The 27,551-nt window shown below is 61.8% G+C and overlaps 3 protein-coding genes, 1 non-coding gene and 1 pseudogene across 8 annotated transcripts in view; 2 read left to right on the top strand and 3 right to left on the bottom strand.

Moving 5' to 3' along the window:
• Nucleotides 1-317: 317 nt before the first annotated feature.
• On the top strand, nucleotides 318-1,843 carry CCDC188 (coiled-coil domain containing 188). The gene is made up of 7 exons (XM_025400451.1): nucleotides 318-359; nucleotides 409-539; nucleotides 622-681; nucleotides 785-849; nucleotides 1,017-1,074; nucleotides 1,336-1,385; nucleotides 1,460-1,843. The coding sequence occupies exons 2-7, from the start codon at nucleotides 525-527 to the stop codon at nucleotides 1,644-1,646; spliced, it is 435 nt and encodes a 144-aa protein (XP_025256236.1). The 5' UTR covers nucleotides 318-359; nucleotides 409-524; the 3' UTR covers nucleotides 1,647-1,843.
• Nucleotides 1,844-2,257: 414 nt separating this feature from the next.
• ZDHHC8 (zinc finger DHHC-type containing 8) lies at nucleotides 2,258-18,496 on the bottom strand. Of its 2 annotated transcripts, none has more exons than XM_025400449.1 (11): nucleotides 18,292-18,496; nucleotides 11,005-11,126; nucleotides 10,686-10,843; nucleotides 10,429-10,601; nucleotides 10,104-10,206; nucleotides 9,614-9,705; nucleotides 9,306-9,447; nucleotides 8,981-9,101; nucleotides 8,788-8,897; nucleotides 6,538-7,538; nucleotides 2,258-3,240 (listed from the first exon to the last, which is right to left on the bottom strand). In XM_025400449.1, exons 1-11 carry the CDS (start codon nucleotides 18,393-18,395, stop codon nucleotides 3,030-3,032), a joined length of 2,337 nt encoding a protein of 778 aa, XP_025256234.1. In that variant the 5' UTR covers nucleotides 18,396-18,496; the 3' UTR covers nucleotides 2,258-3,029. The 2 variants fall into 2 exon arrangements, with proteins under 2 accessions (XP_025256234.1, XP_025256235.1); XM_025400450.1 differs by lacking the exon at nucleotides 2,258-3,240 and adding an exon at nucleotides 3,810-5,055 and having other exon boundaries at nucleotides 18,292-18,495.
• Nucleotides 18,497-21,304: 2,808 nt separating this feature from the next.
• LOC112633929 lies at nucleotides 21,305-21,496 on the top strand (annotated as a pseudogene).
• Nucleotides 21,497-22,828: 1,332 nt separating this feature from the next.
• RANBP1 (RAN binding protein 1) overlaps nucleotides 22,829-27,551 on the bottom strand; it is a 10,760-nt gene continuing 6,037 nt past the window's right edge. For 2 of the 4 annotated variants that reach the window (XM_025398260.1, XM_025398258.1), the window contains exons 4-6: nucleotides 24,759-24,887; nucleotides 23,818-23,883; nucleotides 22,829-23,232 (exon numbers count right to left, since the gene is read on the bottom strand). In XM_025398260.1, the coding sequence (XP_025254045.1) occupies nucleotides 23,135-23,232; nucleotides 23,818-23,883; nucleotides 24,759-24,887 (293 nt within the window). In that variant the 3' untranslated portion in view covers nucleotides 22,829-23,134. Of the gene's footprint in view, nucleotides 23,884-24,758; nucleotides 24,888-27,551 lie in introns of all 4 variants that reach the window. The other 2 variants (XM_025398259.1, XM_025398257.1) reach the window with 2 other exon arrangements.
• Nucleotides 23,660-23,784, bottom strand: LOC112633897. Its single transcript, XR_003121657.1, has one exon. It is a non-coding gene; the product is annotated as a small nucleolar RNA SNORA77 (small nucleolar RNA).

Here is a 27,551-nt window from a genome sequence, read left to right as displayed (position 1 = left end):
TCTCTGCCCCCAACCCCAGAAAAGGCAGAACCAGGACCTTCGAGAGCAGCTGGGGGCCCTCCTAGGGCCGGGGCAGCAGTTCCTGCCCCTGTGTCCCGAACACTCAAGCTGCACTGCTCTGGCCTGGGTAAGTACAGGGCCCAGGGACCCCATGCAGCCAACGCCCCACTAGCCCACAGCTTTGGGGCTGATCTGGGGGCTCTCCCACAGCCCCCTGACCCAGCTGGCACGCAGCCCTTGGGGAACAGGGCACCTCTGCAGCTGCTGCGGCGGGAGCTGTGCCAGGGGCAAGAGGCTTTCGTGCAGCAGTCCCAGGTGGGCCTGGGGGGGTTCAGTAGGGAGGAACCTTCGTGCAGCAGGCCGGTGGGCCTGGGGGAGGGCCGTGGGAGAGGAACCCTCGTGCAGCAGGCTGGTGGGCCCGGCAGGGAGGTACCGGCCACCCTGCTGATGCCGCCCAAGCCCACCCTTGGCCCCACCCTCAGAACGAGCTGCAGCAGATCCGCCTGTGCTTTGAGAGGAAGAAGATGGTCATCACAGAGGTGCCCGCCTGGCTGAGGGGGAGGGATGCTGGGGGCCCACCCAGTGGGTCTTGCTCCTCAGGCGTGACCCCACTCCCCCCAGGTGTGGGACAGCGTGGCTGAGATGCACATGGCCCTGAACAACCAGGCCACCGGCCTCCTGGTAGGTCCCCACAGGACAGCACCCGGAAGGACAGGGCCGGACAGGCGAGAGGCCGGGGAGGGTGGGGCCGGGGCCTGCTGTGCTTACCTCCTCTGGCCCCCAGAACCTCAAGAAGGACATCCGGGGTGTGCTGGACCAGATGGAGGATATCCAGCTGGAGATACTCAGGTGACGTGGGCGCAGGTGCCAGGCCGGCTGAGCAAGGTCTCGGAAGGGGTCCTGGTCAGGACAGGGCAGACCCATCCTTGACCCCCCACCTCCATAGCACCGATCCAGGGGGTGGGTGCCAGGCTGGGGGTGGAGGGCATGTGATCCTGACCGTGAGGCCCCTGCAGGGAGCGGGCCCAGTGCCGCACTCGAGCCAGGAAGGAGCAGCAGATGGTGAGCATGGCAGTGAGCCCCCCACGCCCCACTCTGGGTCTGGACACCAGCCTCCCCACCCAGGGCCCTACTTGGGCGAGGGGGAGAAATGGGCTCCAGGAGGGCGGCCCCGGGCGGGGGCATCCGAAAAGAGGCTGCAGGAGCCTGTCCAGAAGGAAGGGGCCGGGGTTGCGGTGGGGGGACCCCTGTCTGAGGAGGGTTTCCCAAAGCCAGGGATCCCTGCCCTCAGCCTGAACCCTCGGGGTGGACTCTGATCCAGCCCCTCCCCGACAGAAAGGGAGGCCAAAGCTGGGAAGCTCCAAGAGCCTGGCAGGCCAGCTCTGGTAGGTGACTGCGCGGCAGAGACCAGCCCCCAGGCCCCCCGCGCGCCCCTGCCCCTGACCACCGCCGCCCGCAGGCTGCTGACCCTGAGGCTGCTGCTGGGCACCTTGCTGGTCTGGACTGCTGCCTACGTGTACGTGGTGAACCCCACGCCCTTCGAGGGGCTGGTGCCGCCCCTGCTGAGCCGTGCCACCGTCTGGAAGCTCCGGGCCCTGCTGGACCCCTTCCTGCGCCTCGAGGTGGACGGCTTCCTGCCCTTCTAGGCCGGAAGCCCAACGGCCCCAGCGAGGAGGCCAGGCGACCAGCACTGCCCCGGATGCCCAGTGGCCGCGCCGGCCCCCTGCACATAGCACCACTGTGCACCGTCCCTGCCAGGAGCTGCAGAGAAGGGTGGAGGCGGGGTCTGTCCTGAGGGCTGGGCCTGTGGCTGGACATAGAGTCATGACATATGTGGCCGGTGAGCATGTCTCTGTGGAAATTGGGGGAGGGACACCGGGTGACCCAGCAGCGAGGGTCCGTCAGGGTGGAGACCCCAGCCTCAGGGCTGGCTTCCCACCCCACATCCCACCTGCCATCCAGAAGGCAGCCCCTCTGCACAGGGCTCTGACTCCTAAGGCGTCTTAGGAAGGTCTCCGCTGAAAGGCAACAGCAGTGAGGACCGGGGGATCCTCAGGTCTTGCCCCCTGGGCCAGGCCTTCCCGGGGACCTCAGAGGTCAGGTTTTCAGTGCTGACCCTGCTGATCCACTGACCTCATGCCCCTCATGCAACTCCCCTCCCTGCCTAGCCACCACCCGCCCTGCCCAGCTCCTGTCACCTCCCCAACCCAGGGCCCTGTCCGGTACAGGGGGCCACACTGGTAGACAGAGCTGTGGAGATCAACACCAAACATTTTATTTGGGGAATTAATTAGCAGGGGTGCCCTTAAGAACAACAGAGAAGAGTTTTGCGGCTTTCTCGTCCTCAAAGAGGAGAAATAGAGCCGCAGCCCAGGGTGCACCCAGGGACCGGGACCCTGTGCCGGAGAAGGGCTGGCCGGAGTGCCACCCTGCTGTAGGCCGTACCACTGCTGGAGGACACAGGGCTTGGGCCTCGGGCCCTCTGACCTCCCAGCAGCATCGTCTCTGGGTGCAGGCAGCCCCAGTGGGGCCCAGGCAGAGCTGGCCATGACTATAGGACCTTGGTGGCAGGCAGGGGCCAGTGGCTCACCAGGCTGGCAGCTCCACGAAGTTAAGGCATCTGTTCATGTGTCAGGGGAAGGGCAGGAGGAGTGCAGAGACCTTCGGGGGCAACCTGAGACCCCCCCAACCCAGCCCAACCCACGGAGGCCTGGGCTCCCCGAGGAGGAAGTGGCTTAGTCTAAAGTGCTTGGTTGGACAGGGAGGCTGGGCAAAGGTCGTGCTGGTCCCCACAGCTCTGGGGCTGCCCCCTGTGGGGTGCTGGACCCCCTGCAGCAGGTGAGGGACTTCCTGAGGTCATGTGGACACAGGGTCTCGGGCCCTGGCAGGCTGGGAGTCTGTCAAGCTGTGGCTGGTGGAGCAGAGAGCCCAGCCCACCCCCAGCCCTGCCCGAGGGTCCATGGTAGTCTGACCTCCTGGGTCCCCAGCTGGGCTGTCCTGGGCCCCAGAGCTGCCTACTTGTCATCCTGCTAGGGCCCGGAGAGGCTGGGGAAAAGACTGGACGCAGCCAAGTGCAGGCGGCACATAGCCCCGCGTGGGGCTGCCCCGGCGGCCGGGCTCCAGGGGGCCCGCAGTGGTGGGCGGTCCTCCGGGCGGCCAAGGTGGCACAGGTGCAGCCCAGGAGGCACCCAAGGCTGGCCACGCCGCCCCCATCCACGGGTGCAGGTGCCAATCCGCCCCCTGTGGGCCGCGGCGTCCATGAGAGAGAAGCAGAAAGGTGGAGGTCAGCTTCAGGGCCCTACAGCCCGCACGCCTCCCACGCTGGACAGCCCCAGCCCAGGCTGTCTCAGCCCCGAACAGCTGCGCATCCCTCACACTCCCTCAGCCCTGCCCCTGGGATTTGACAGGCAGGAGAGTTCCAGCAGGTTCAGCAGCCCCCACAGGGCCCTGAGCCAGCAGGTGGCCCCTATGCACCCCCATTTCATCTCCCCAAGCACTTGGGTTCCTGGGATTCCCCTGTGGGTAGCGGCAGACCCAAATCTTTCCCGTAAACACCCTGTCACTGCCAGAACTGACGCAGACCCAAGGCGAGAGACCCTCACACTTCCCAGCCACAGACCATTGGCCGCCCCCTCCTCACAGGCCTCTGAGTTGGCCCAAGTCGGCAGAAATGCCCCCGAGGAACCCACCTACCCCTGCACACCAGACAGCAGCCACCCCCTCTTCTGGGGCCTGGCCCCTGCCTTCCCCTAACCTGGGTGTCCTGCAGCAACAGCCCTGGCCTTGCCCAAGGAAAGAATCAAAATAACTCTTTTTCTTTTTTTTAATAAAATTATAGATATATAGATGTAGATATAAAAACATAAAACAGACACAACGCAAGCGGACGCTGTCGTGTGCTTACTCTCAGGTCCCTGACACCAAGGGAAGCACGGACCCCTCCCCAGTGTGCTTTCCCGCGGCGCAAGCACCGCAGCCAGGCCAGGGCTGGGGACGTGGCATGCCTTGGGGCGGGGATTCTCCAGTTTGGCAGGGAGGGCCTGAGGGCTGGGGAGGGGGCTCTGGGTGTCACTGGCCCCCTGTGGCAGCATCACCCCCGTGCCTGCTCCTGCCTGCCCCCCCGTCGCCTCCCACAAGAGCATGAAGCAAAGGTTAAGGCTTTGATGAAAGGGACAGCGGCGGCCGGAGCACTGACACATCAGACACGGTGCGGCAGCACAGCACACAGACACGGGACACAAGCCCGCCCGCCGGGCAACACAGGACACATGGAGCCGGGCCCCCTGCCACAGCTGGCTGGCTGGCCGTCTGTCCACCTATCCACCACCACCCAGAGCAGGCCAGGGCAGAAGCACTGGCCTTGCCAAGCTACAAGCTTCCAGCGGGGTCCATGAAAGGCAACGCGTTAGTTAGGAGTAGCCTGGCGGGGGACACTCGGTCCTGGAGCCCACAGGCTGTGTTGGAAGGTGGGGGCTCTGGATGCCTCTGTCCATCTCTGGGACCCGTCCGTAAGGGGGCCGTTGGGGGCTGGCCTGGCGATGATCTGGGGTGCATGGGTGATGGGAGTGGGCCAAGCTTGGCTGAGAGAGGGTGCCCCAAAGAGGCTGACTGGGGCCCCTCACTGCCCCAGCCATGGGACGGGCCCAGACACAGAACAGCCCAGTGGCCCTTGGCCCAGTGAGCCGACTTCCCCATGGGCAGATGAGTGGACGGGCAGGCAGAGCGCTTGGGGCAAGCTGTGGAGGCGTGGCACTCTCTCCCGCTGATGGGTCCACACCAGGTTGGGGTGGTTCTCTGTCCCTGGGGCAGAGAAGTCGGTGGGGGGAGCACGCTGCGGGGTCCTGGTCCCCGTGGCACCACGGCAGATGGGTGGCAGTCAGTCCTCACACCGAGATCTCGTACGTGGTCCCACCCACGCCGGATACCTTCTTAACCAGCGTGTGCCTTGTAGGGCTGGCAGAGGGCCCTGAGGGGCCGGTGGCAGGTCCCAGCCGGGCCAGGCCCAGGGACTGCCCATTAAGCTTACTTGGGGGAGTCTTCAGCTGAGGGTGGTCCCTGCATCAAAACAAGCACATACACACATGCACACGGTGAACACAGGAACACATGGGGACAGAGGACAGAGGAGGCAGCAGGACAGAGACGACGCAGACGTGGACTAGTGTAGCCGGGTCGTGGGGCCCCAGGCAGTCCCTGCCCTCTGGGCTCGGAGGGTTCACCTGGAAAGCAGGCAGGAGATGCAGAGCCTGCCTGGGGAGTGGCTGTGCCGTCACAGGACAGACAGATGTCACCACAACTGCCACCACCCTCCCGGGCCCCTGGGTCCCTCCTAGGCAGCACTGGCCCCAGAGAGCATGGGGCAGCCAGGTGGGCAGTGACCGGAGCCCCTGCCCTGCCCTGCACTGGGAGTCTGGTCACTCTGCCTGGCCTCATTCCTGCTCTCTCTCAGGAAAACGAGGGGCTGCCCTCCTGCCCACCAGCACGACCAACAGTAGCTCCACCCTTGCCGCTTAAACCTTCTTGAGGTGAGAGCCCTTCGTCCCAGGGCTGCGATCCCTGCCTGGCTGCAATGCTGCCCACTTCTAGGTCTCAGGCTCCCCATTCATCACTGCCAATGGCAGCCTCCTCCCCAACTCCACAAAAGCTGAACAGACTCCCACGCTGTGGGGTAGGGGAGGTCTGCTCAGGGCTGGATGGACTGCTGTGCCCTCAGGCCCTTTGTGGCCAAGTGGCCTGGCCTAGGCTGGGCTGGGCTCTCCCCCTGGGGCTGCATCTGACAACGGGAAACAGCTGAGCCTGTGCTTGAGGTTTCCAGGCCTGGACCGGGCGACAGACGTCATGAGGACACCAAGCGCCGCAGCCTGGGTCCTGGCCCCAGCAGGTGTGCAGTTCTCCTACCTGGGCCTGGGCCTGCGCCTGCGCGCCAGCTGACCCCGCTGTCTCAGTTACCAACCTGCTGGTTGCCTGGAGCCAGCCTGCTTTCTCCAATCCTCAGTTTCCCCACCTACAAGCAGGGAAACCCCTGCTTCCTAGAACTATGTCCCACAGGGAGGGCCAGGGACCGGTCACCCAGGGTGGCACATTCTGCGGCTAGGTAATGTCCTCAGCCCCAGCCTCCTAGAGATGCAGCAAAGCAGGTCCAGGAGAGGCCCAGGTGGACAGGGCCACTGTGACCCAGGAAGCCAGAGCCACAGCCTAAAGGAGGCCCAGGCTGCCGCATGACACCGGCCCCAAGGAGAAAGCCCCACGGCCTCCCACATGCTGGGTCTACGCCAGCTCTAGGGGAACGAGTTGTTGGGATGAGGACACAAATTCTCATACCCTGTCCCCAGAGCGTGCCCAGGACATCCTCAGAGCTGGGCCACACGGGCTAGCCAGGGCCTTCAAGGCAGGGCGAGGCGCATCCTCCCTGTCCCGACCCCAGAGAAAAACTCAGGCCCCTGGGATGACCTATGAGTGCCCAGCCAAGAGGGGCCCTGCAGATGGCTGGACAGCTGCCCTGTGCCAGGAAGCCCACCCGCACCTCCCGGCACCCACCTCTGCACGGCCAGCGAGGGCGGTGGCTCTGGGAGGTCCGTGTGGATGAAGGCGACAGCTTTGGGGCCTGCGTAGGACGGTGAATGGGGAGTGCCGGGCGGGGAGGGCAGGCCCTGGCGTGCAGGCGACCTATGTGAGCCACTGCTGGGCCGGGGCCCCGGGGCGTTGCTGCTGGCCTGATCAGCCTGCAGGGAGGAGGACGACGTCCGCGGTGCACGGCTCACGGAGCTGGACAGCGAGGACAGTGATGTCTGCAGGGCAGGGTTGCGGGCGCCGCCAAAGCCGGGCCCAGCCACAAGGTCGTCTCTGGAGCCGTAGCGCAGCGTGGAACCTCGGGGGCCCTCGGACAGCACACTGGCCTGCTGCAGACTGTAGGAGCTGGGCGCGTCATAGACGCCTGAGTCGCCGAAGAGAGAGTCGGCCTGGGAGCGCAGCAGGCGCTCACGCTCCTCCCTGTCCTTGCGCTCCTGGATGGATGCCATGATGGTCCTGGACAGGTTGTCGTAGCGCACAGGTGAGGGCTCCCGGGGCCTGGGGCCCAGCACGGGGCTGAAGCTGCGGGGCAGGGGCCGTGGCGGGTCGCCCGTCGCCCCAGGGTGCAGGTAGGGTGAGTGGTATCCGGCCACGCCAACTGCTGGATGGGCGGGGCAGGCGTGGCCACCAGGTGAGCCAGGGTTGAGCAGGCTGTCGTAGGACAGGCTGCCGTTGCGGTTGGGCAGTGCATGGGGGGCAAAGATGCTACGGTGGGGCGTGGGGGGCCCACCCTCAGAGCGGAGGGGCTGCAGGGCCACATGGTCCCCACCCCGCCGGCTCGAGGCCTTGAGGCTCAGGGAACGCAAAGCGCCCGAGAAGGCATCAGAGGCGCTGAGCGGGGGGGATGGAGGGTAGGCTGCGTGCAGGCCCCCGGGTCCATAGTCAGGGAGGTCCAGGCTCGGCTCGGACACAAAGTCCAGGCTACGGATGCTGTCATCCCCCAGGGTCAGGGAATCAGGGCCTGGAACCTGTAGGGAGAAGGCATTCTCACCACTGCCCGCCTGCCACCCTACCTGCAGCCGCCAGTCAGCACCCACGGGGGCCACACCTGGCACCGTGGCCTCAGGAACTGGGCCTCAAGGAGCCGTAAGAGTCACACAGTGACCTATGGTCCTGTCCCTGAGCACCCAAGGCCCTGTCCCTGAGCATCCATGGCTGAGGGGCAGGGGCTCTGCAGTGGGAGGGAGGCCACAGCTGGCTGTTGCAGACACCTGGGGCTCTGCCCTTGGAGCCACACAGCCCCAGGGGCCCACCACTCAGGGCAGCCACAGGGAGGAGGGGCCTCGTCTAGCCTCTGTGACGGGCACATGGGCATGGGCTTGGGCTTGGGACAAGAGCCTCAGGAACCACAAAGCCAGACGGGGATCAGGGCAAATGTGGGATCAATGCACTGGGCCAACCAGACCCAATCCCCCACTGGACTCAGGAGTCCCAGGAAGATGACGTATCCGGAGCCCTCATCTCCAAGCAGGGCTGCCTCCTCCTTCGAGGCACAGCCCCTACATGCCTACAGACTCAGACCCTTGGCCAAGGAGGCCCAGACTCACTGCTCCACCCAGTGACTCTCTCCAGGAAGGACATCAATCCTGAGGGAAGAGGTCCCCGGGGATGGGGCTCATCTAGGTGCACGGGGCCCAGCCACAGGGTGCCTTTTGGGGTGGCCCAGAAAGAACAGAAAGAAGGATGACACTGTGGGACTGTTGGGTATTCTGGTTCACTGCACAGACTGCCCCACGCTGCCTACTACTCCAGCGACCACAGAGCACTCATGCAACTCAGGGAAGAGAAATGTGCTTTCTCAAGCACGTCTCAAATTCTTCCGAAGTCTTCCCGTGGGCCTTACAGACTGACTAATGGTGGAATTCCAGGCATCCTGGTACACAGTGCTCCTGGGGGCAGCCGCCCACCTGGTCTAGGGCAGTGCCAGCCAAGGGACAGACGTTAAGCCTGGACGGCCCACGCCAGTCCCTTCCAGGACACCCTGCTCCCCTCCATGGGTCCCAGTTCTGGGTGCACACAGGCAGGGTCCTACCAGTCACACAAGGTCCTTGGTGACCCAGGCAGAGCCCTGAGGGGCATGGTCTCAGGGGATGTGGCCTCCACTGGAGAGGCCGGGCTCTGAAGGTGGGGCCTCCATGGGGTGAAGGCTGTGGGGAGAGCTCCTGGAGGCGGGCCTGGGGGACAAGGCCTGCCAGGGGACAGGCTAGGCCTCCTTACCTGCTCGCCTGGTCCACAGAAGGGCGCCTTGGGACCTGTGGGGAAGGCCGGCCTAAACTTGTACATGGCAGGCGTCGGGGGGCTGGTCCTCTGCACCGACAGGGCACTCTCTGGGGATGCAGACCACTGTCAGACTGAGGTCAGATGGGGGTCAACCCACGTCCCTCCCTAGGTGTGGCTGCCCCGACCTCACCAGCACTGCCTGGGCGCGGGGTCTGCAGGTCACTGCTGAACGTGCCAGCCTCTATCTTGGGGGGCAGTGGTGGCCCCAAGTCCAGCGGCTTCTCATCCAGCCGGTCCAGGCTGCCCTTGGACTGGGAGGGGGCGGGGTCAGTGGTGTGTGGGGCTTGGATGAGGGGCAGGGCTTCACTAGGGATTTAGCCTGGGACCTGGTCCCCTCCCCAGAATCCGTCTACAGCTCCACCTGCCCCATCCACCTCTTGTAGGCCCCCACCAACCTGCCTGTTTCCCCATCCACGGGCCTGACTGCCAGCCCATCCCCAAGCCCAGGCCCCCACCTTGCTACGGCCCAGGCCAGCCTTCAGCCCGTTGTCACTAAGCTTGACCTTGAGCGGTGCAGCTCGGTCCAGGAGTTCAGGTCTAAGGAAAGGCGGCTTCAAACTCACCGCGAGCGGCAGCCGGGGCGGCTCCACCACGTACCTGCACCAGGGCACAGGGGTCAGTAGCCAGCCCACCTGCCACAAACACACAAGGGCAGGGCTGGCCACACCTGGCAAGAGCCAAAACGGACCAAGCTGAGGGTCTAAGGCTGCCCGCCCCACACCCAGCAGAGGGCCCCCACCACCCTGCCCAGGCCGGGCCTCACCGGGGCGCCAGGGGGCTGCACAGCACGTGCTCCACATTCCCACAGCAGCCTCGGGTGAAAGGGTTCACACCCCCGCGGAACTTCCCAGTCACCTGTGGATGCAGGACCCTCAGCCAGCCTGGCCTCCCAAGGTCCAGGCCAGGGTGGGCAGGGGGCTGGGCAGGGGAGCTGGGGTTCCTTAGAAGCTGGTACTCATGGGAAGTGGCTTGGGCGGGGTAGCCCAGGGCTGCCCCTCATATAGGTTACCCAGCCTGTCCTTGCAGGGAGCTGTGGGATTTCTGGGTCACTGGTGGCTACACTGTCCACAGGTAGGATGTGCACAGGGGATGGGGCAGGCGTGGCCCCACATGGGGGTCTCAGAGTTGGAGCCTCGTCTCAACACAGCTGCACAAGCTACCTCAGACAAGGGTGCCCCAGGCCCCACCCTGTCCCCATGCAGGCCCAACTCTCTCTGCCCTTTGGGGCTGCCCATCCCCCGTGGGGTCTGCACCTGCTCGTTGGTGGTGCGCCCCCGAGTGACCAGCACCACATGGAAGCCAGTGAGGCCAATGACAGGGATGAAGAAGAGGCCAGCCACACACATGACAGCCATGCTAGCCCGTTAAGGCGAACGGCACAGGCCAGGACACCACAGACCCCATCGCAGCAGCACGGAGCAGGTGCCTGTGGACAAACCCCTTCCCAACCTAGGGATGGCCACCTGCCCGCTGGGGATCCCTGGGCAGCAACCAAGCCTTCTGAGGCTCCATCTCCCCAGTGAACGTGTCCCCGGTCCACATCGCCCCTGCAATGAGGCCCACAGGAACCAAGGATACGTGATGGTGGTGTGTGCGGCTCCTAGCCCCTCAGCGTGGTTCAGCACGTAGACCAGGCCAAAGGCCACGACACCCACCATGTGTGCGCTGAGTGACAGCAGGAACAGGAAGAAGTAGCGATAGTTTCGACGCCCGATGCAATTGTTGACCCAGGGGCAGTGGTGGTCAAAGTCCTGGGCGGGAGCAGTGCGTCAGGGCACGTGGCAGGCAGGGATGTGGCACAGGGCTGGGGGAGCGCAGGGCAGCAGGGCGGTCACCTCTACACAGTTGTCACAGACGCTGCAGTGGGAGCAGCGCGGCGGGCGGTAGAAGTGGCACGTGGCGCACCACTTCATGCGGACCTGGATACCTCGCACATCCACGTTCTTGTACAGTGGGGCCCGGAAGTCGTCCTCCTTGTCCTCATCCTCATCCGCTGCAGACCAGGAGCCAGGCAGGGAGCACGAAGTTGACTTTCCTGGCAGGTGAATCCCTCCCGCAAGTCCAGCCCACCCACCAGGAACCCCTGAGGCTGTCTCGAGTTAGCCGCTCACACTCTAGTGAAAGTGAGATGAGCTGCCCAGCACAGGGCCCTACCTCGGGGGAAAACACCAGGGTCCATGAAGGTGGCCATGCTGAAGTTGGCGAGGACAAAGAGGAAGATGATGCCATTGTAGACGGGAACAGCTGGGGACACAGCTCGTGTCAACCATGGGCACCTGCAGTAGACAGTGGGGGCAGAGAGTGGAGTCTGGGGGTGCAGAGGGGATGCAGGGGCAGAGCTATGTGGTGCAGCAGACTGGGCCTGCAAGGTCACCCTCAGAGCTCAAAGGCAGTGGGGAGGCTGCCACAGCCCTGCCAAGAAACCTCAGCCACATGGCTCCTTCGAGTAACCGCCAGAGGCTGTGCGTATCAGTACAGCATGTGGGCTACCCGTGCCCTGACCTGGCAACCCCTCAGGGCAGCCATCTCAGACAGGCCCACAGGCCTAAGGTCACACCATTCCAGCGATGTCCCTGGGCTCCACTACCGGGGCGGGGGGCCGGGGGCTCGGGGGGACAGTGCACAGGCTGGAGGTGGGAGCCGCAGATGGAAAATGCGCCCACGACGCCTCATCCAGGCCCATCCCTGGCACAGTGGGACCTCTCACCAGGGAGACTCTGGGGTGTGGGGAGCCTCAATCCTTGGTCAGTAAATGCATGGGATGCCCCGACTATTCCCAGACAGGCACAGCCCCATCCAGACAGCCCCTTCTTTTGAGTTTGTCACCTCCCTCCCCAGATGACAAAGTAGAACACTTAGGGACTCTAGAAATGCACAATGTCCCCCACCACTTCCCATCTTCCCAGCCCTCAGCACTTGGCTCCAAGGCCACCCCCTCTTCCGGGAAGCTTTCCAGGACTCCAGGCTGCCCTCCGCAGCTTCCCTGTAAGGTGTGCCCTCACACGTCTTCCTGAAAGGTGCCTTCCTCAGCCCGCAAGGGGCCTGGCCTGAGTCCCCTCTGAGGAGACCTGCCAGTCCTCGGGCCACACGGCCTGCAGCAGGTTCCTAAATCCACCCACTCAGCTTCCGAGAAGCCCCTCTGGCCTCAGGCTCCTCGTCTCTCCCCTGCACATCCTGAGACGGCTGCTGTGACAAGCAGCAGGGACAGGAACACAGGATTTTGCGTCCCTCCCTGTACCCAGGCCCTCTGCATAGTTGGGGGACTAGTGGGGATCCCCCACAGCAGCCCTGACCTCCGTGGCCACTAGCAGTGGACGGGGCCCACGCGCTGCTTACCACCCCAGCGCACGTGGCCACGCTGCTGCACCCACACCCGCCTGGCCAGCAGCCAGCCCCGCCGCCCCGGCAACCACCTCCACGGCAGCAGAGCTTCACTATTTTTAGTGGAAAGCAAGAGGCTATTTAAAGACTCTGCTTCCCACGACAGCCATCCTCGGCAGGGCCAGGAGCCCAAGTTACCCTTCCTCTTGTCCAGGGCCCAGCCCGTGGCGTAGACCCCAGGGTGAGGACACAGCTGCGGCCACAGCTCCCTCTGCTGGGAGGGCTCTCCCTGTCCCTGCCCAGTGGCCCAGCCCCCAGGCTTCCTTCCACCCTCCCCAGCCCTGCCTGGCACACAGGCAGCACTCAAACGTGCCTGGCCTCCAATGCAACGCCATTCAGCAAGGACCACAGGTCCCTAAGGCATGGTCAGCCCAGCAAGGTGGGCACAGGCAGGTGAGCGGCCCTCCAGGGAGAGGCAGGGCCTGTGCTCCCCACAAGCCTTCTGGGGAAGGCTGGCTACGTAATCTGTGCAAAATGAAACTGTGGGCCCCTTATTTTAAAATTACAGAAAATTTTAAGATGTTGACAGCAGAGCATTAAATCAAACACAGGCTCTCATGGTGCCTGTGGGCTGGCCTGCTCTGGGAAGGGATGGGGCAAGTGCCATTGGTCAACCCTTGGGCTGCGAGGAGGGAGGCAGCCTCTATCCTCCCATTGCTGACCTGAGGATGGAAGCCTCAGGGCCCCTCTGCACCTGTGCTGGCTGCCAGCCTGCCTCCTGGCCCTAACTGGGGCCTCGGGAGTGCGTTTGCCCATCAGGCAGGTGGGGCCTGAACCCCATGCTGACTTGAGCTCCCTGACAGCCCAAGCAGGCGGTACTGCTGTGTCCTCCCTGAGCCTGGACTCTCCCACGCCAGGCGGGCCAGACAGCAGCCTCACAGCCACAAGGCCACTCTGGGAAGTCTGCAGTGTGACCGGGTCCCCCCGCCCAGTGCGGGTACCACCAGCCTACGTGCCTGTGAGGGCCCTTATGGGCACTAAGCCAGGGGTTGGGGAGGCTTGTCGTGGGTTCTCTGACTGGGACCTGAGCTGCTGCCCACCTCTCCAGTCCTTCAGGGTGAGGCAACTGTCCTCTCTGTAATCCCCAAGGTGGGATCCTGCCTAACAGGGACCAGCTCACGGGCCAACCCACCAGGGCCCAGAGCTCTCAGGGCTCAGTGGGGAAGATGAGGAGCACGTGCAGGCACGTACAGACACATGTGTGAAGATATGGACATACGCACAAACATGCTCCAGGGCACATGTGCATGAGGCAGGTGCACACACACAAATACACAGGCATGTACACACATAAACACACAGACAACCTGCTCTGGTGCACAGAAGGCACACACGCATACATGAATCATATCTGCATGCAAGACACATACATGCATGAACACTTGCATGCAGACATGCACACATGCACATGCTGGCGCATATGCAAGAATGCAGACATGCCTGCACATCACTCAGCCAAGACCGATGTGTGTGCACACGTGAACACAGGCGTGCAAAGACACACGCCTCCTCACACCGCATCCAGCCCTATCCAGCCTTGGCTCAGCTGCCCCTCACTCTGGCCTCAGACATGGCCCTCCCACTCTCTGGGCTTCCTTTTGCTCCTCTGTGGATAGGGCAAGTGTGGGGACACACAAGCACTCTCAGGGATGTGCAAGAACACGGGAGGACACAGGAGGACATGCAAGGATGCATGAGGACACATAGAGACAGGGGAGGCCATGTGTGGATGCTCAGGGACACTCGAAGACACACATTCCCTATGGGCAGGGCCCAGCAGCCAGTAGTCTGGGTCCTGGTTCGGGGAGGCTCCACTCCCACCCAGACCTGATGGTGCACACCAGGCTTGCCTGCCGGAGGGCCACGCAGAGACAGGCTCTGGGCCTGGGCTGGGGGTGGAGTGTCTGGCCCGCCATGTCCTTCTGAGCCCCTCCTGGCTGGCTCCAGCCAAGCAATGGGCGGAGGGCAGGTCCGGGGGGCCCAGCCCCGAAGTTCCAATCCCTCATCCAGGGCCACAGGCTGGGACATGCACCACCACCATAGGCCCCACCCGGGCTGAGGCCCCAAGTCCCGCCTGGGCTGGCAGGGAGACACCGCCCAGCAAGGGGGGGTGGCTTAGGGGCAGAATGTCCGCCACAGCTAAATGTGGAATGGAAAATTTTAACTCAGACGTTTTCATTTAAATCAGGTTCTTCATTAGCACTGTTTGTGTATGAGTGGCACTCGCCCGTGGGGCGCCCGGGACCGGCGGGACAAAAGCCGCTGTGCCCTTGTCAGGCTGGGCCTTTGGACCTCAAAGTACCTGCACCTACCTGTCCAGTCCCTACAGACACCTGGACAGATGGGGAAACTGAGGCTTAGGGGCCAGGAATACCCCAGGCCACATTCGGTAGATCCCAGCAGGGGGGCTCACACTGAGTTTTCACCCCCAGGCTCCCCAGACTCATGAGGTCCCAGTCAGCAGTTCAGTCCCTCTTGGCCCCCCAAGGCTAGTCTGGCCCAGGGCCTGTTCTGACTGCTGTCCTGAACTGGGCCTCCAGGCAAGGAGAGGGCTCAGGACGATCTAGGGACCAGCCACACCATCCCAGATGCCCCAGAGAGAGATAAGCCAGCCTGGCTCAGCCCCAGGCATTGGCAGCCTGCCAGGCAGCCCCAGACCTTGGACATTCACAGGGTCCCTGTCATTCTGCAATGTGGCTCTGGAGTGAAGTCAGGGCAGGGTCGGGAGCCTGGCCTAAGAGTCTTCAAACCCTCTGCCAGCAGCTGACCCAGCCTAGCATTATGCCACAGTGTAAAGGGCTTCTGCAGCCCAGCGGGACACAAAACACCCAGAAACATAGGAAGGGGCCGGGAGCAGTGATTACACCTGTAGTCCCAGCACTTTGGGAGGCTAAGGCTGGCAGATCACCTGAGCTCAGGAGAACAGCCTGGGCAACATAGCGAGACCCCATCTCTATTAAAAAAAACACAAAAAATAAATAAATTAGCCAAGTGTGAGGGTGCCCACCTGTCATCCCAGCTACTCAGGAGGCTGGGGTGGGAGGATCACTTGAGCCCAGGAGGTCGAGACTGCAGTGAGCCGAGGTAGCACCACTGTACTCCAGCCTGGGCGACAGAGTGAGACCCTGTCTCAAACAAACAAACAAACAACAACAACAAAATCCTGGGAAGGTTTCCGGAAGGAAGAGGGCCTCTGACAAGCTGCCCTGCTGTATGTGCCCCATCCTGAGAGGGTACCCCTCACAACCGGGCATGCTTCCATGCCCAGACCCTCCTAGAGAGATGTGTGAATGTCCTGCTGGTCCCAAGACCCTTGGCGATCTGGCTGACGGAGGGGTCCCTGGTTCTCAGGCCTCCAGCTCCCCACACCACATGACACCCAGAACTCCTGCCTACCTGGCGCATGGGTGAAGCCGTCCCACTGGCAGCAACTCATGTTTACTGAGTGCAGAGATGGGGCTGGGGCCACTCACTGTCTGGTAACGTCCGAGGAGCAAACAGTAAAGTCGGGAACCCAGTATAGGCCCTGAGGGCAGGGATAGGGGGCACAGGAGCAACCTGCTCTCCTTCCTGCATACCTGGACCAGATACAGGGCAGGAGGTTGGGCAACGGGTGGACAAGTGGCCTGCCTCAAGAAAGGGGCCGCCTGGACCCCTGCCTACTCAGAATCAGCACAGCTGCCATGGGTGTCATCAATGGGCCAGCCGACCCAACAGAACCCTTTCTCAGGAACTGAGCTGTCTTGGAGGAGCTCAGCAGAGTTGGGGCGGGTCGGGAAAGAGGCCAGGATCACTGACACAGCCATTCAGCCCAGGGGTGTGGCCTCAGGGCAGCCCTGTCCTGAAGGGGCAAGCAGGGCTTCTTAGCCTTGCTAGGTGGCCACTGCACATCAAACCCAGGTGAGCACCCGGGCCACCATCCTTCTACAGGGACACATGGCACCTTCTCCCACGTGCAGGGCCGTCAGAGGTCAGCACAGGCCAGGCGTAGGGTTGGGTGCAGGCACAGCCCGCACTGCCCCAAGAAGGAACCCCATACCTCAAGACTGCTGGTGTCGCTGAAACAGAACCCCAGAACAGAGGAGGAGAAACTGGTGCTCAGCAGAGTGGGAGCCACCCAAGCACTCCATGCCTGGGGCTGGGTCAGGTTCACAGGCAGAGTCACAGAAAGGGCCCTCTGACATCCATCACACGCGAGGGAACCAGTAGCCGCAGCCACCACAGCCGGCTACAGATGCGGTGCCAGGAACAGAGGAGCCATTCAAGGAGGATGGGATTTGGGGGGTATGCAGGGTTGATTTTAATTTCTTAGCATATTTTTTTTCTGTATTTCACAAGTTCCCCAAAAAGAACATACATTACTTTTTTTTTTTTTTTTCTTTTTTTCAAGACAGAGTCTTGCTCTGTCACCCAGACTGGAGTGCAGTGGTGCGATTTTGGCTCACTGCAACCTCCGCCTCCCGGGTTCAAGCGATTTTCCTGCCTCAGCCTCCTGTGTAGCTGGAATTACAGGCGCCCGCCACCACACCTGGCTAGTTTTTGTACTTTTAGTAGAGATGGGGTTTCGCCATGTTGGCCAGGCTGGTCTCAAATTCCTGATCTCAGGTGATCTGCCCGCCTCGGCCTCCCAAAGTGCTGGGATTACAGGCGTGAGCCACTGTGCCCGGCCCACACATTACTTTTAAAGTCATGAGAAAGGACACTGAATTGCATGGAGGGAGTAAGGAACCAAGCCAGACCCCCACACTGACAGAGGCCCTGGGGACCAACACTGGGCTGGGCCCACCCCTCCAGAAGCCTTGGTGGGATGTGTTCACCCAGGCCAGGCTCCCCCGGCTGCCCACCACCCACCTCTCTCTGCCCCACACCAGCACTGTCTGAGTGACAAGAACACGCTGGCTTGCCCGAGCCAGAAATAAGCCCGTCCACACAGGCCTTTTTTAAACATGCTCTTGGCAGCCTGCGGTGCCCACCCAGCCCCAGCCTGCAGGTAACTCTCTCGCCTCCACGGGCACCCGATTCAGCTTCGCCATGCATGCGGTGACTCCCCAAATTCTTGCAAAGGTGACGAGTGTCAGGCAGCCCCTACCTGCCCCTCTCCAGGCTCACATGCTCAGGGGTGGCCCTACCTTGGAATAGGTCGCCATCGTTCATGTCACCTGGGCTATGTCTCAACCCCAGATTGGTGGAAGGGGGGTGGGCGGTTGAAGATCTGTGCAACCTAAGCCTGGAGCCCCCAACCCTCCTTGTGCCTGAAGAAGTCCTGTGGTGACCCCACAGCCACAGAGAGAGGCTGTGCTGTCCACATGTCTCTCTGGTCCTAAGCCAGCCTGTATCTTGGGTGAAGAAGTTGAGGCTGGAGGGGCCCCGTGTCCAGCAGGCGCGGGCTCTCACTCCCAGAAACAGGACCTCAAGGGTCCTGGTGTGCACCATGGCTAACCACAGAGGTGCTGTGCTAACATCGAGCCCTGGGTGTGGCCTGACCTGGGTCCTCCAACTGTGATGACCACTGGGTCTTCCTGAGAGGGAGGCCAAGGGCCAGGCCCGGGTCACCAGTGGCTGTGGGGCAGGCATGTGGCAACCAGACCAGGCCACACCTACGTGGGGACAACTTGACTCTGGCCTGGGGCGGGCAGCCAGGAGGAGACCCGAGAGGCACCCACAGCCACCTGCAGGGAGGGCTCATGGCTCTGGGTGGCCCACGTCCCCTCGGGAGCCCCATGGGGAGGGAAGGGCTGCAGCCACACCCAGAGCAGCCCGGCCTCCTCCCCTGCCCGGGCCCAGCACTCCCGGACAGGGCCTGCCTGGACACTCCCGAGGTGCCCAGCCCGCACTGGTGTCCCCACACAACGGACTCACCCCGGTGCCCGGGATGCCCGCACACGGCTTCAGCTCCCCCGGCCCCGGCGCGGGGAGAGGGACTGCCGTCGCCTGCAGCCGGCGCCCCGCCCGCCCACTGTCCCGGGCCCCGCCAGCCCCCGCGACCGCCGCCCCCGTGCCCGGGCTGTGCGGGCCCTGCCCATCGCTGCCCCGGTGCTCCCAGACGCGGCGCCGACTCACGTGAACACGAAGAAGAGGGTGCTGGAGCCGACCAGCAGCGCAGCGGCCGTGGCCACCGGGATGTACTTGGCGGGTTTGAGGCGCGTCCCGGGGCTGCGGGGCATCCTGGGCGCCGCGCCGCCGCATCCCTCCCCGGGGCCGGGCGGGCGGGGCCGGCCGGGGTCGGGCCGGGGTCGGGCGGGCGGGCTGGACGCGGCGCAGGACCCGCGGCGGCGGCGGCGGCGGCGGAGGAAATCCCACCCCACGGGCGGCGGCGGCGGCGGCGCGCTGATGTCAGCGCGCCCCTTAAGGTGGACCGGGCGCCGGGGGCCGCGGCGAGGAGGGACGGGGCGGGGCGAATCGACGGGTCCCGGGGGCCGCCCACCGGTTCGCGGGACCCTCGGAGGGGGCGGGGCCTCGCGGCCTCGGGGACCCCAACTCGGCGAGCGCCCGCGGCTCTCGGGGGCCGGGCACCCACGCACCCCTGCGGCCCGGCCGGCCGGTGGTCACCACGGCGAAGGCCAGGGCTCCCTGGTTCCGGGCCGCCGAGGCGTGCAGGTGGCCTCGGGGGCGTCTGTGGGCGCAGCCCTCTCCCTAACGACCCCTCTGGTCTGGAACCCCCTGGCATTCACGAGGGGGCGCGGGTGTGACACTGCAGCGGCGTCGTGGCTGTTTTGCCTCCTGACCGCCTCGCAGCCCTCCCTCGGGCGACTGGGCTGGAGGAGCCCGGCCAGCGGGCGCCAGGCCCTCCGCGTCCTGGCCCGAACTGCAGGCTTGAAAGAGGGTAGGCTGAAGCCCCCATCCTCCCCGAGGCGGGCTCCTTGGGAAGCCCGGCGCCCCGGCCCTGCCCGATAGGCCCTGAGCGTCTCCTCCCGCAGGAAATCCCACCCGCCCCGCCGCCGCTTAAGGTGGACCGAACCGGGGCCTTCGGCGCTGTGGGCGGGGCCTCGTGTGGGTTCCCCCTGGCAGAGCAGGTGGCGCCAGCGGGAGACCCTCAGTCAAGCTCCGGAGCCTCCCCAGTGAGGGTCATTGTCCTCGGCGACGCCAACAGGTCCCAATCACCCCCAGTTCTGAAACCCAGACCCATTAGACTCCTCCCTAGGTGGAGATCTGTGGGGGGGACCTCACCCATCACCCCCAGCCCTGAGTGTCTGCTCCCCTACAACCAGAACCCCATGCGGCCCTACCATGCTGTGCAGGCATGAGGCTCCTTGGCCTGGAGGCCCCTGCTCACCTGGGGAAGCACCCGGCCCCAGCTTCTCAGGGTGGGCAGGCCAGGGTTGTGGCTGTTGAAATGGTGATGGGCTTTCTCCCAGGCAGCTCTAGTGGTAAGCACTGCTCTCAGGGTGCCCTGCTCCAGGAGGTGCTCGCAAGCACTAAGGCAGTGGAGGGGTCTCAGGGCACAATGGTGAGCCTAGAGCAGACACCACTGGAGCAGATGCCTCCTTACCTGGGCTCTGCAGTGGCCACGAGTGAGCCTCTCAGTTGGCAACACACCTGCCACTTGGCGCCCATCTCTAGCCTCCCCCTTGCTCCTACCTTCCCCAAGGAAGTGCCTCCTCTAGTGGCACACACCACAGAACCCCTCAGGGTCCAGGTCTGACTCCAAGTCCATGCTTTGTGCAGGGTGCCAGGACAGTCACCTTCCTCCACCAGCTGAACCCTGGAGTAAACTATCAAATGCTGACTGTGGGAAGAAGCGGAATCAGGCCTACTTGGTGAGATGCCTTTTCCCTTGAGTTTTTAACACAGGGTTTCACTCTGCCACCCAGGCTGGAGTGCAGTGGTGCAATCATGGCTCACTGAAGCCTCAACCTTCAGGGTTCAAGTGATCCTCCCAGCTCAGCTTCCCAAGTAGCTGAGACCACAGACGCGCACCACCACGCCAGGTTATTTTTTAAATTTTTTTGTAGAGATAGGGTCTTTCACTATGTTGCCCAATCTGGTCTTGAACTCCTGGCCTGAAGTGATCCTCCCGCTTTTGCCTCCCAAAGTGCTGAGGTTACTGGTGTCAACCATTGCATCTGGCCTTGGGATCCCTTTTCCTTAACACAGAGGCCTGGGCAGAGGGATCCCCAGTAGTACAGACCCACTACTGGAGACAGAGAACTGAGTGAGGTCAGCACCGGCCTCCCCCACCAGCATGGCTGCCGAGCCCATGGCCTAGTTTCCTCCCCAAGAAGAGCTAAGATCCCAGGGAAGAGGAAAATGAAGCAGAAAGCAGGAGGCTCCCCCGCCTGCAGCCTGGCGGACAGACGTGGGATGGAAGGCTGAACCACACTGCATTTCTCACAGTCTCTAGCACCGGCAGGACCCCATTCCGCTCACCATTGTCTGCCGAAGGGGACCCACTGGAAACACACTGGGCTGGACAGCTGGCGTGAGTGCCCACATGGGTGTCCTTGTAGAGCCTACCCTGTGTTCCCGTGGGGCCAGCACAGCTCCCTTCCTGCAGCACATCACATCCTGCAGTGTCAGCAAGCTGCATCCTCAAATGCGCCCTGCAACACAGCCCCACCACAGGATGGCACTGTGTCCCAGCCATTCCGAGGGGCCTTCCCACTGTTGAGGACTCTCCTTGGAGACATTTCTCCCATCCCCAGATGAAGGAAGTCAGCCTGGAATTTTACTAGAACCCCAAATCAAATACAGAATGCTAAACATCCTTTCTGTGCTGGGGGTGTGGGGTGCCTGTCCTAGCCAAGGGCTTCCCTCCTGGAAGCTCCAGCCAGTGCATGGGGCCCTCCCTTTCACAGACATCAAAGCCTCCAATTGACACCTGTACCCAGCCTGTGGCCCCAAGGGTGACACGGCACAGCAAGGCACTGCCTGCAGTGGACAGCGTCACCCTCCCAACACGAGGACCTCACTCGGCACGGGGCACAGGCTTCACCACTTCTTGGGTGCAAAGTGCACCACTGTCCCCCTGCCAACCTGCTAAAAAGCCGTCCACGAGCATGAGGGCCACAGCTCACAGAACACAGGCAAGATGCCAGTGAGGAGTCTTCAGTTGGGCTGTTTAAAACCAGGAGCAAAGACCATACTTTCAGGGATCATTTCCATAGTTCATTACCAAAGAACTTTCTCTGAACATGTAGGGCACTGGAAACCACGAGGAGTCAGCACAGCCTTCTTTCCTGAGCTGGCCTTTCCCTCTGCAGGGGCCACTCTGCCACAGGGGCCAACCAAAGTCAGCCTTGGCTGATGCTAGAGACCATAAAGTGGTTCCCATTTATGTAAAAATAAACAAACCTGAGTAGTTGCCTTTGGAAGTACATCCCCCAGAGCGGTGGTCCCCAACCGTTTTGGCACCAGGGATCAGTTTGGTGCACAATTTTTCCATGGACCAGGGGTAGGGGAGTGGTTTCAGGATGAAACTGTCCACCTCAGATCATCAGGCATTAGGTTCTCATAAGGAGTGCACAACCCAGATTCCTCACATGTGCAGTTCACAATAGGGTTCGCACTCCTATGGGAATCTAATGCCCTGCTTATCTGAGAGGAGGAGCTCAGGTGGTAAAGTTCGCTCGCCCACCACTTACCTCCTGCTGTGTGGCCCAGTTCTTAACAGGCCACAGACTTGTACGGGTCAGTAGGCCAGGGGTTGGGGACCCCAGCCCCAGAGGAACAAAGGACTGGTGTTTAAACCAGCAGGCAGTCACCAGACAGGACACAGCACATGGAGACCAGAGAGAACTGGGCCCAGGCCCAGGTGGAGGACACAGAAGAGCAAGTGATGGCAGCAGGCAGCCAGCCTCACAGTGAAGCATGTCTGGTTCATGATAAACGGTGACAGGACACGTTATGGCAGTTGAGACCACACACTTAAGATGGTGTTTGCAGAGACAATCCATTACACGTGACAACCCCCAATGGCACACTGGAAAACATCTCCTTCTTTAAAGTTACTGCAGATGCCCATAACTCCAACACTGCCAAGTGTGGACTTCAAGTTCAGGAGGCCAAGACCCCAGAAGTTTTCTCCAAGGTCAAGGTATGACAGGCTTTCCAACAGAAGGGCTACAGGGCTGAGCCCCACCCAGCACACCAGACTGGCCTTTCCCTCCACAGGGGCCACTCTACCACAGGGGCCAGTCAGCCTTGGCCGATGCCAGAGACCCACTCAATTGGCTACTGCCTCCTGCTCCAAAGCCAAGGTACTCTGGTGGTCTTCCTTTCTCTCCTCAAAACACAGAAAGCCCACCCTTCCTCACCACAGAAAAAAGCAGTGGCTGTTCAGGCCATAAGGCGCAGTGGAGCCTGCCTTGGCAGAGCCCACGCTGCCCAGCCCACAGCCGTGCATCAATACCACACACTTAGCACCAGACACCCCTGGCCAGGGTCCTTCACCAGCACCAGCTCAGACACCTCAGCTTCAAGACCCACAGCAAAACACACACATGACCTCAGACACCAGGGTGTCTCCCGGGAACCCAGGCTATAGTGAGGTGCAGCACCCACCTGCGCTGCAGACAGGCCTGGACATACACCTGGAGGGCTTTTACGCAAGCAGTGCTCACAGCACAGGGGCCCGTACACACACAGTCCTGCCATCTGGTCCAGGTTCCAAATGTGTTTTTTATTCACTATTTTTGATGACTATAAATAAGTGTTTCCACTATGGAAAAGAAAGTTAGCACAGTACATTTTCATGACTGGGGAATGGATTTTCTGAAGTCATCTTCAATAGGGCAAAAACTTAGAAACAAACAAAAAAAAAACAACCTGAATGTTGAATTCAGTTCTTTATATAACGTCCCTTGTAAAAATGAAAGAATAAAAACAAACCAAAAAAAGAGGGGCAGGGTAAAATTTTTTAAAAAAAGGAAAGGAAAGAGAGGAAAAGGAAATAAAATAAGACGATTTATTGCTTCTCCTCAGCATCCTCCTTGGTCTCCTCCTTCACCGAGAGAGCTTCTAGCTTTTCCGCCACTTTTTCGGCATGATCGTTTTTGCCTGATCCTGCTAAAACACAAGCAGTACAGTGAGAAAACAGAAGCACAGTGCAGTCAAGCACATGGCCCTCGCCAGGACGGTCCCAAGCGCTGTCACCCACCCACAGCGGCTTGCCCGCCCTCAGGACAGACTCCTGCCTGGCCAAGCCACCCCTGGAGTCTGTCTTCTTGAAATTCAATGACCAAAGGAAGCCAAGTGGATGCATTCAAGCACTGCCTAGACCATGGTCAGGCTGCTCAGTGACATCTGGTCACTTGCCAGCACAGCTGCAGTCCAGCCTCATGGCAGAGGTGACCAAGCCCTCTGAGAGACAAACCGAGGGCCATCATAAAGCACCTTCTGGTGAGCTCCAGGCAATGCCTGGACTCCAATGCCTGCCCAGTTGGATGTGAGGCCAGCAACACTGACAAGTGCTCAGGGCTCCCCAGGAAGCACCTGTGTCCCCAGGGAGCTGCATCGCCCTGGATAGGTGAGGCAGCCACAGCACTCTGGAATGTTTATCTGGCAGACAGAAAAAGCACCCGCCTGGAAGTACAGTCAGGTGCAGAGTGAGTCTGCAAAGAAGCACCCCCACCCATGGCACCACGTCACCTTTCTTTTCTCTCTCCTCGATCTCTTTCCTGCATTCTTCAAACTTTGTTTTGAATTTCTGTGCATCTGTGGAAGAGAGAGAGATTTCCTAAGAGCTGTGAGCAGTGGAAGGGACATGCTCTGCCGGGTCTGAAGAGTTGGGATTCACAGAAGACCCGTTTCATGGTAATTTCTGACCTAAGAAAGGACTGGACCACCTGACATCGGCCCTGGCCTTTTGTCTCCTTCATCTAACTGTAACCATTTGGGCAGAGCGGTAAAGAGCACGGACCCTTGGGCAACCAAGGGGCATGGGCCTCTTTGCCACAGTCTTGGCTTCCAACCGTGTTGGAAGGGCTGCTGGGGCAGCCACTCCCAGAGCAAGGACAAGGTCACTCGGCACCAGACGGTCAGCCACCAGGCGCCAGGCCACAGTACCCACTGACTACTCTAGGAGCCACTGGACACAGCTTGGACGATCTGGACTGTAAAGACCTCTGAGCAGGGGAGAGATCAGCCTGGGCCTGTGGATCGCTCCACAGGAGAGATGCCAGCCCCTGCTGGCACCCAGGCAACCATGAGGGGCCCCTGGCCCCAGTAAGCCAAAGCCTGGCACAAGGATCAGCACTGGGAGGAAGCCCTGGGTTGGGCCTCAGGCTCTGCAACAAGTGATGGGAACCGGAGCTTGGAGAGCAAACCAAAGTGCCAGCCACAAGGCGGCTGAGGGGGCACTGCTGTTTAGCAGCTACTTGGCACAGCTTTGAGTTTTAGGGGGAAGGCGCTGCTCGTGGCTTCAGTCTGGGCATGGCCCCCAAACGGCGGGGCAAGGCAGCCCACACGACACACTTCCCAGTTACTGCCCCCTCTCCCCAAAAGGCAACAGCATTTGTTGCACATAAGCCGCCACACTGCCACGCAGGTGAGCCCTAAGTCGGGCAGGTCCCCAGGGCCCCTTGGCTCACTCTCAGCATTCAGGAAGCGGATGGCCAGCAGCTCTGGCTTGGGGCACTCGTCGGCGAAGTCAGCATGGGTGTTCCAGACCCAGGCACGGTCACTACCTGCATTGGGCTTCAGCTCCATCATCGGCGTGACTGAGGAGAGAGAAGCTCGTGAGGATGGTGGGATGACTGCAAAGGCCAGCCCACCCAGCCCTGGGCCACAGAGCACCCTGCTCACCAACCTGAGGGGTCTGCTTCAGACAACACGGGGATGGTCAGTCTGGGGTCGGAGAACCAGGCTTAGACAAAAGTACCACAGGGCCTGAGTTTTATTCAAACCTCTTTGAAAATGCCCCATATTTACTTAAAACCAGGACCATCCTAACCAGGAATGGGCAGCCTGCTCCCTGACTGTAAAGCTGTCTCTGCAAGGAGATCCTGAGCAGTGTTCAACACCACTTGGCACACAGAGAAGCAGAGCTGGCAAAGCAGGCCCCAGCTGTATCCCAGGGCTGCACTCAAGCCCAACCCTGATCATCCTGACCCCGTCTGTGAAGTCAGAAGCCCTGGGTCAGACATCAGGGCACAAGCCAGGGGGTCCAGACTCTCCTGAGGGAACCCAACACATGGAGCCAGCCTGTCTGAAAGTGGGGGCAGCAGAAGGCTAGAAAGTGGGGCAGTTGCCAGAAGGGAGCCCACTGGGGGCCACGGCCATGCATCCCCATGACTGATGCCTGGAGGACACAGGAGACAGAGCCACGGCCTGCAATGGACGCCTCCACCCCAACTGCCCAGGCACAGGCAGCCCCAAGGGGAGATGGCCCTGCAGGCGACCACTCTTCAGAACAGCTCCCGAGAACCCGGACTATCCCAGGTGCCCAGGCCCAGCCCAGGCCACATGCACCCCCAGGATACCCCTACATGTCACCATCTGAACTGGGAGCTGGGGGGTCTCACCTACTGCAGCCCGCCACAGCAGATGCAGGCCCCCTGCATGCCCCCTTCACACCCCGCCCCTGAGCCAGCCCACAGCCTCCCCAACACCCTACCCAGAGGGCAGCCTCTACCCACTGCCACCTTCCCTGTCTACTAAGGGCCCATGATGGGCACAAGACACTACTGGCTATGCAGATGGCTCTGCCCAGATGCCTAGGGGCCCAGGACCAACTTATGATGCACACACAATAACCCACAACCTGACCAGGCTCTGGGAGCAGCACAGGGCATAAGGGAAGACCCCCCAAAGAAATTATTCATATTGGGCTCAAGGAGGAGGACCAGCCAGAGTACAAGCTTCCCCAGGACTAGATATGCTGGGCAGGGAGGGCGGGGAACCCAGGAGCCAGTTCCCAAGGAAGTCTGGCAGGTCAGGCCATGCAGCGAGGTACCATGGCACAGGCAGACCACCGTCTACCCCTCTGCATCGCCCTCAAGGGCTGAGCCACTCAGGCTCCTGCCAGCAGTCATCCTGCACCTGGGATGAGGGGCCCTGCCCCGCCGGACACACATCACACTCGGCAAATGACACTAGGGAGCTTACCAAGGGACACCCCAGGACAAGTGTATTTCCAACATGCCACCAAGCCGGGCAGCACAGGTTCAATCTAAGGACAGCTGGCAGCCAGGCACACTTGGGACAACCTATTGTCACTTCTTTGCAGGCCAGGCTGGACCCTTCACAGGGTGGCTGGAGCTCTTGGCTGAACCTGCCCAAGGGCCTCTACTTATGTGGCTTCACAGGCACCCAGGACCTGGTCACCTTCTCAACCCCGTCCCCTCCCGTTTCCTCCCCAGGGAAGATCCTGGTGAGGGTAGAACGCACCATAATTGGGGAGGCTGGCGCCTGGGCACCTCACACATCTACCCTCACACCCCTAATCTCACGCGCGCACACACACACACACCCCCCCAAACACCACATACCTTCAGATACCACCCCCACCCCAGACACCACACAACCCCGCAATACCACAACCCCCTGACACCACACACCTCCCACCCCAGACACCACAAACCCCCCCAGATGCCCCGTACACACACCCGCGGATACCACACACACCCCTCCAGACACCACATACACACACACACACAAACAACCAGACACCACACCTTCAGACACAAGTCCCCCAGACCACACATCTTTTTTCTTCTCTCACACCCACCTTCCCAGACGGAGCCTCGCTGTGTCGCCCAGGCTGGAGTGCAGTGGCGCGATCTCGGCTCACTGCAAGCTCCGCCTCCCGGGTTCACGCCGTTCTCCCGCCTCAGCCTCCGAGTAGCTGGGACTACAGGCGCCCGCCACCACGCCCGGCTAGTTTTTTGTATTTTTAGTAGAGACGGGGTTTCACCATGTTAGCCAGGATGGTCTCGATCTCCTGACCTCGTGATCCACCCGCCTCGGCCTCCCAAAGTGCTGGGATTACAGGCTTGAGCCACCGCGCCCGGCCACACATCTTCAGATACTACACACACCCCCAGACAACACACACCCCCCCAAACACCCAACTACACACCCCCAACACCACACACACCCCCCAGACCCCCAACCACACACCCCCAAACACCACAACCCCCCCCCAGACACCAAACACTGCCCCCCAGATGCCCCCTACACACACCCGCGGATACCACACACCCTCCCCCAGACACCACACACTTTGCACTGCACCCCCAGACACCACACATGCTGCGACACCACACCTTCAGACACCACATAGCCCCTCCAGACACCATATACACACCCCGAACACCCAACCACACCCGACACCACACACACACCCACAAAACACTACACCCAACCACACCCCCAGACAACAC

This window comes from Theropithecus gelada, chromosome 10 (genome assembly GCF_003255815.1).
Source record: "Theropithecus gelada isolate Dixy chromosome 10, Tgel_1.0, whole genome shotgun sequence".
In the NCBI taxonomy this organism is placed as follows: domain Eukaryota; kingdom Metazoa; phylum Chordata; class Mammalia; order Primates; family Cercopithecidae; genus Theropithecus; species Theropithecus gelada.
The sequence above is the reverse complement of the archived record's forward strand: the minus strand, read 5'-3'. Positions and strand labels throughout refer to the sequence as shown.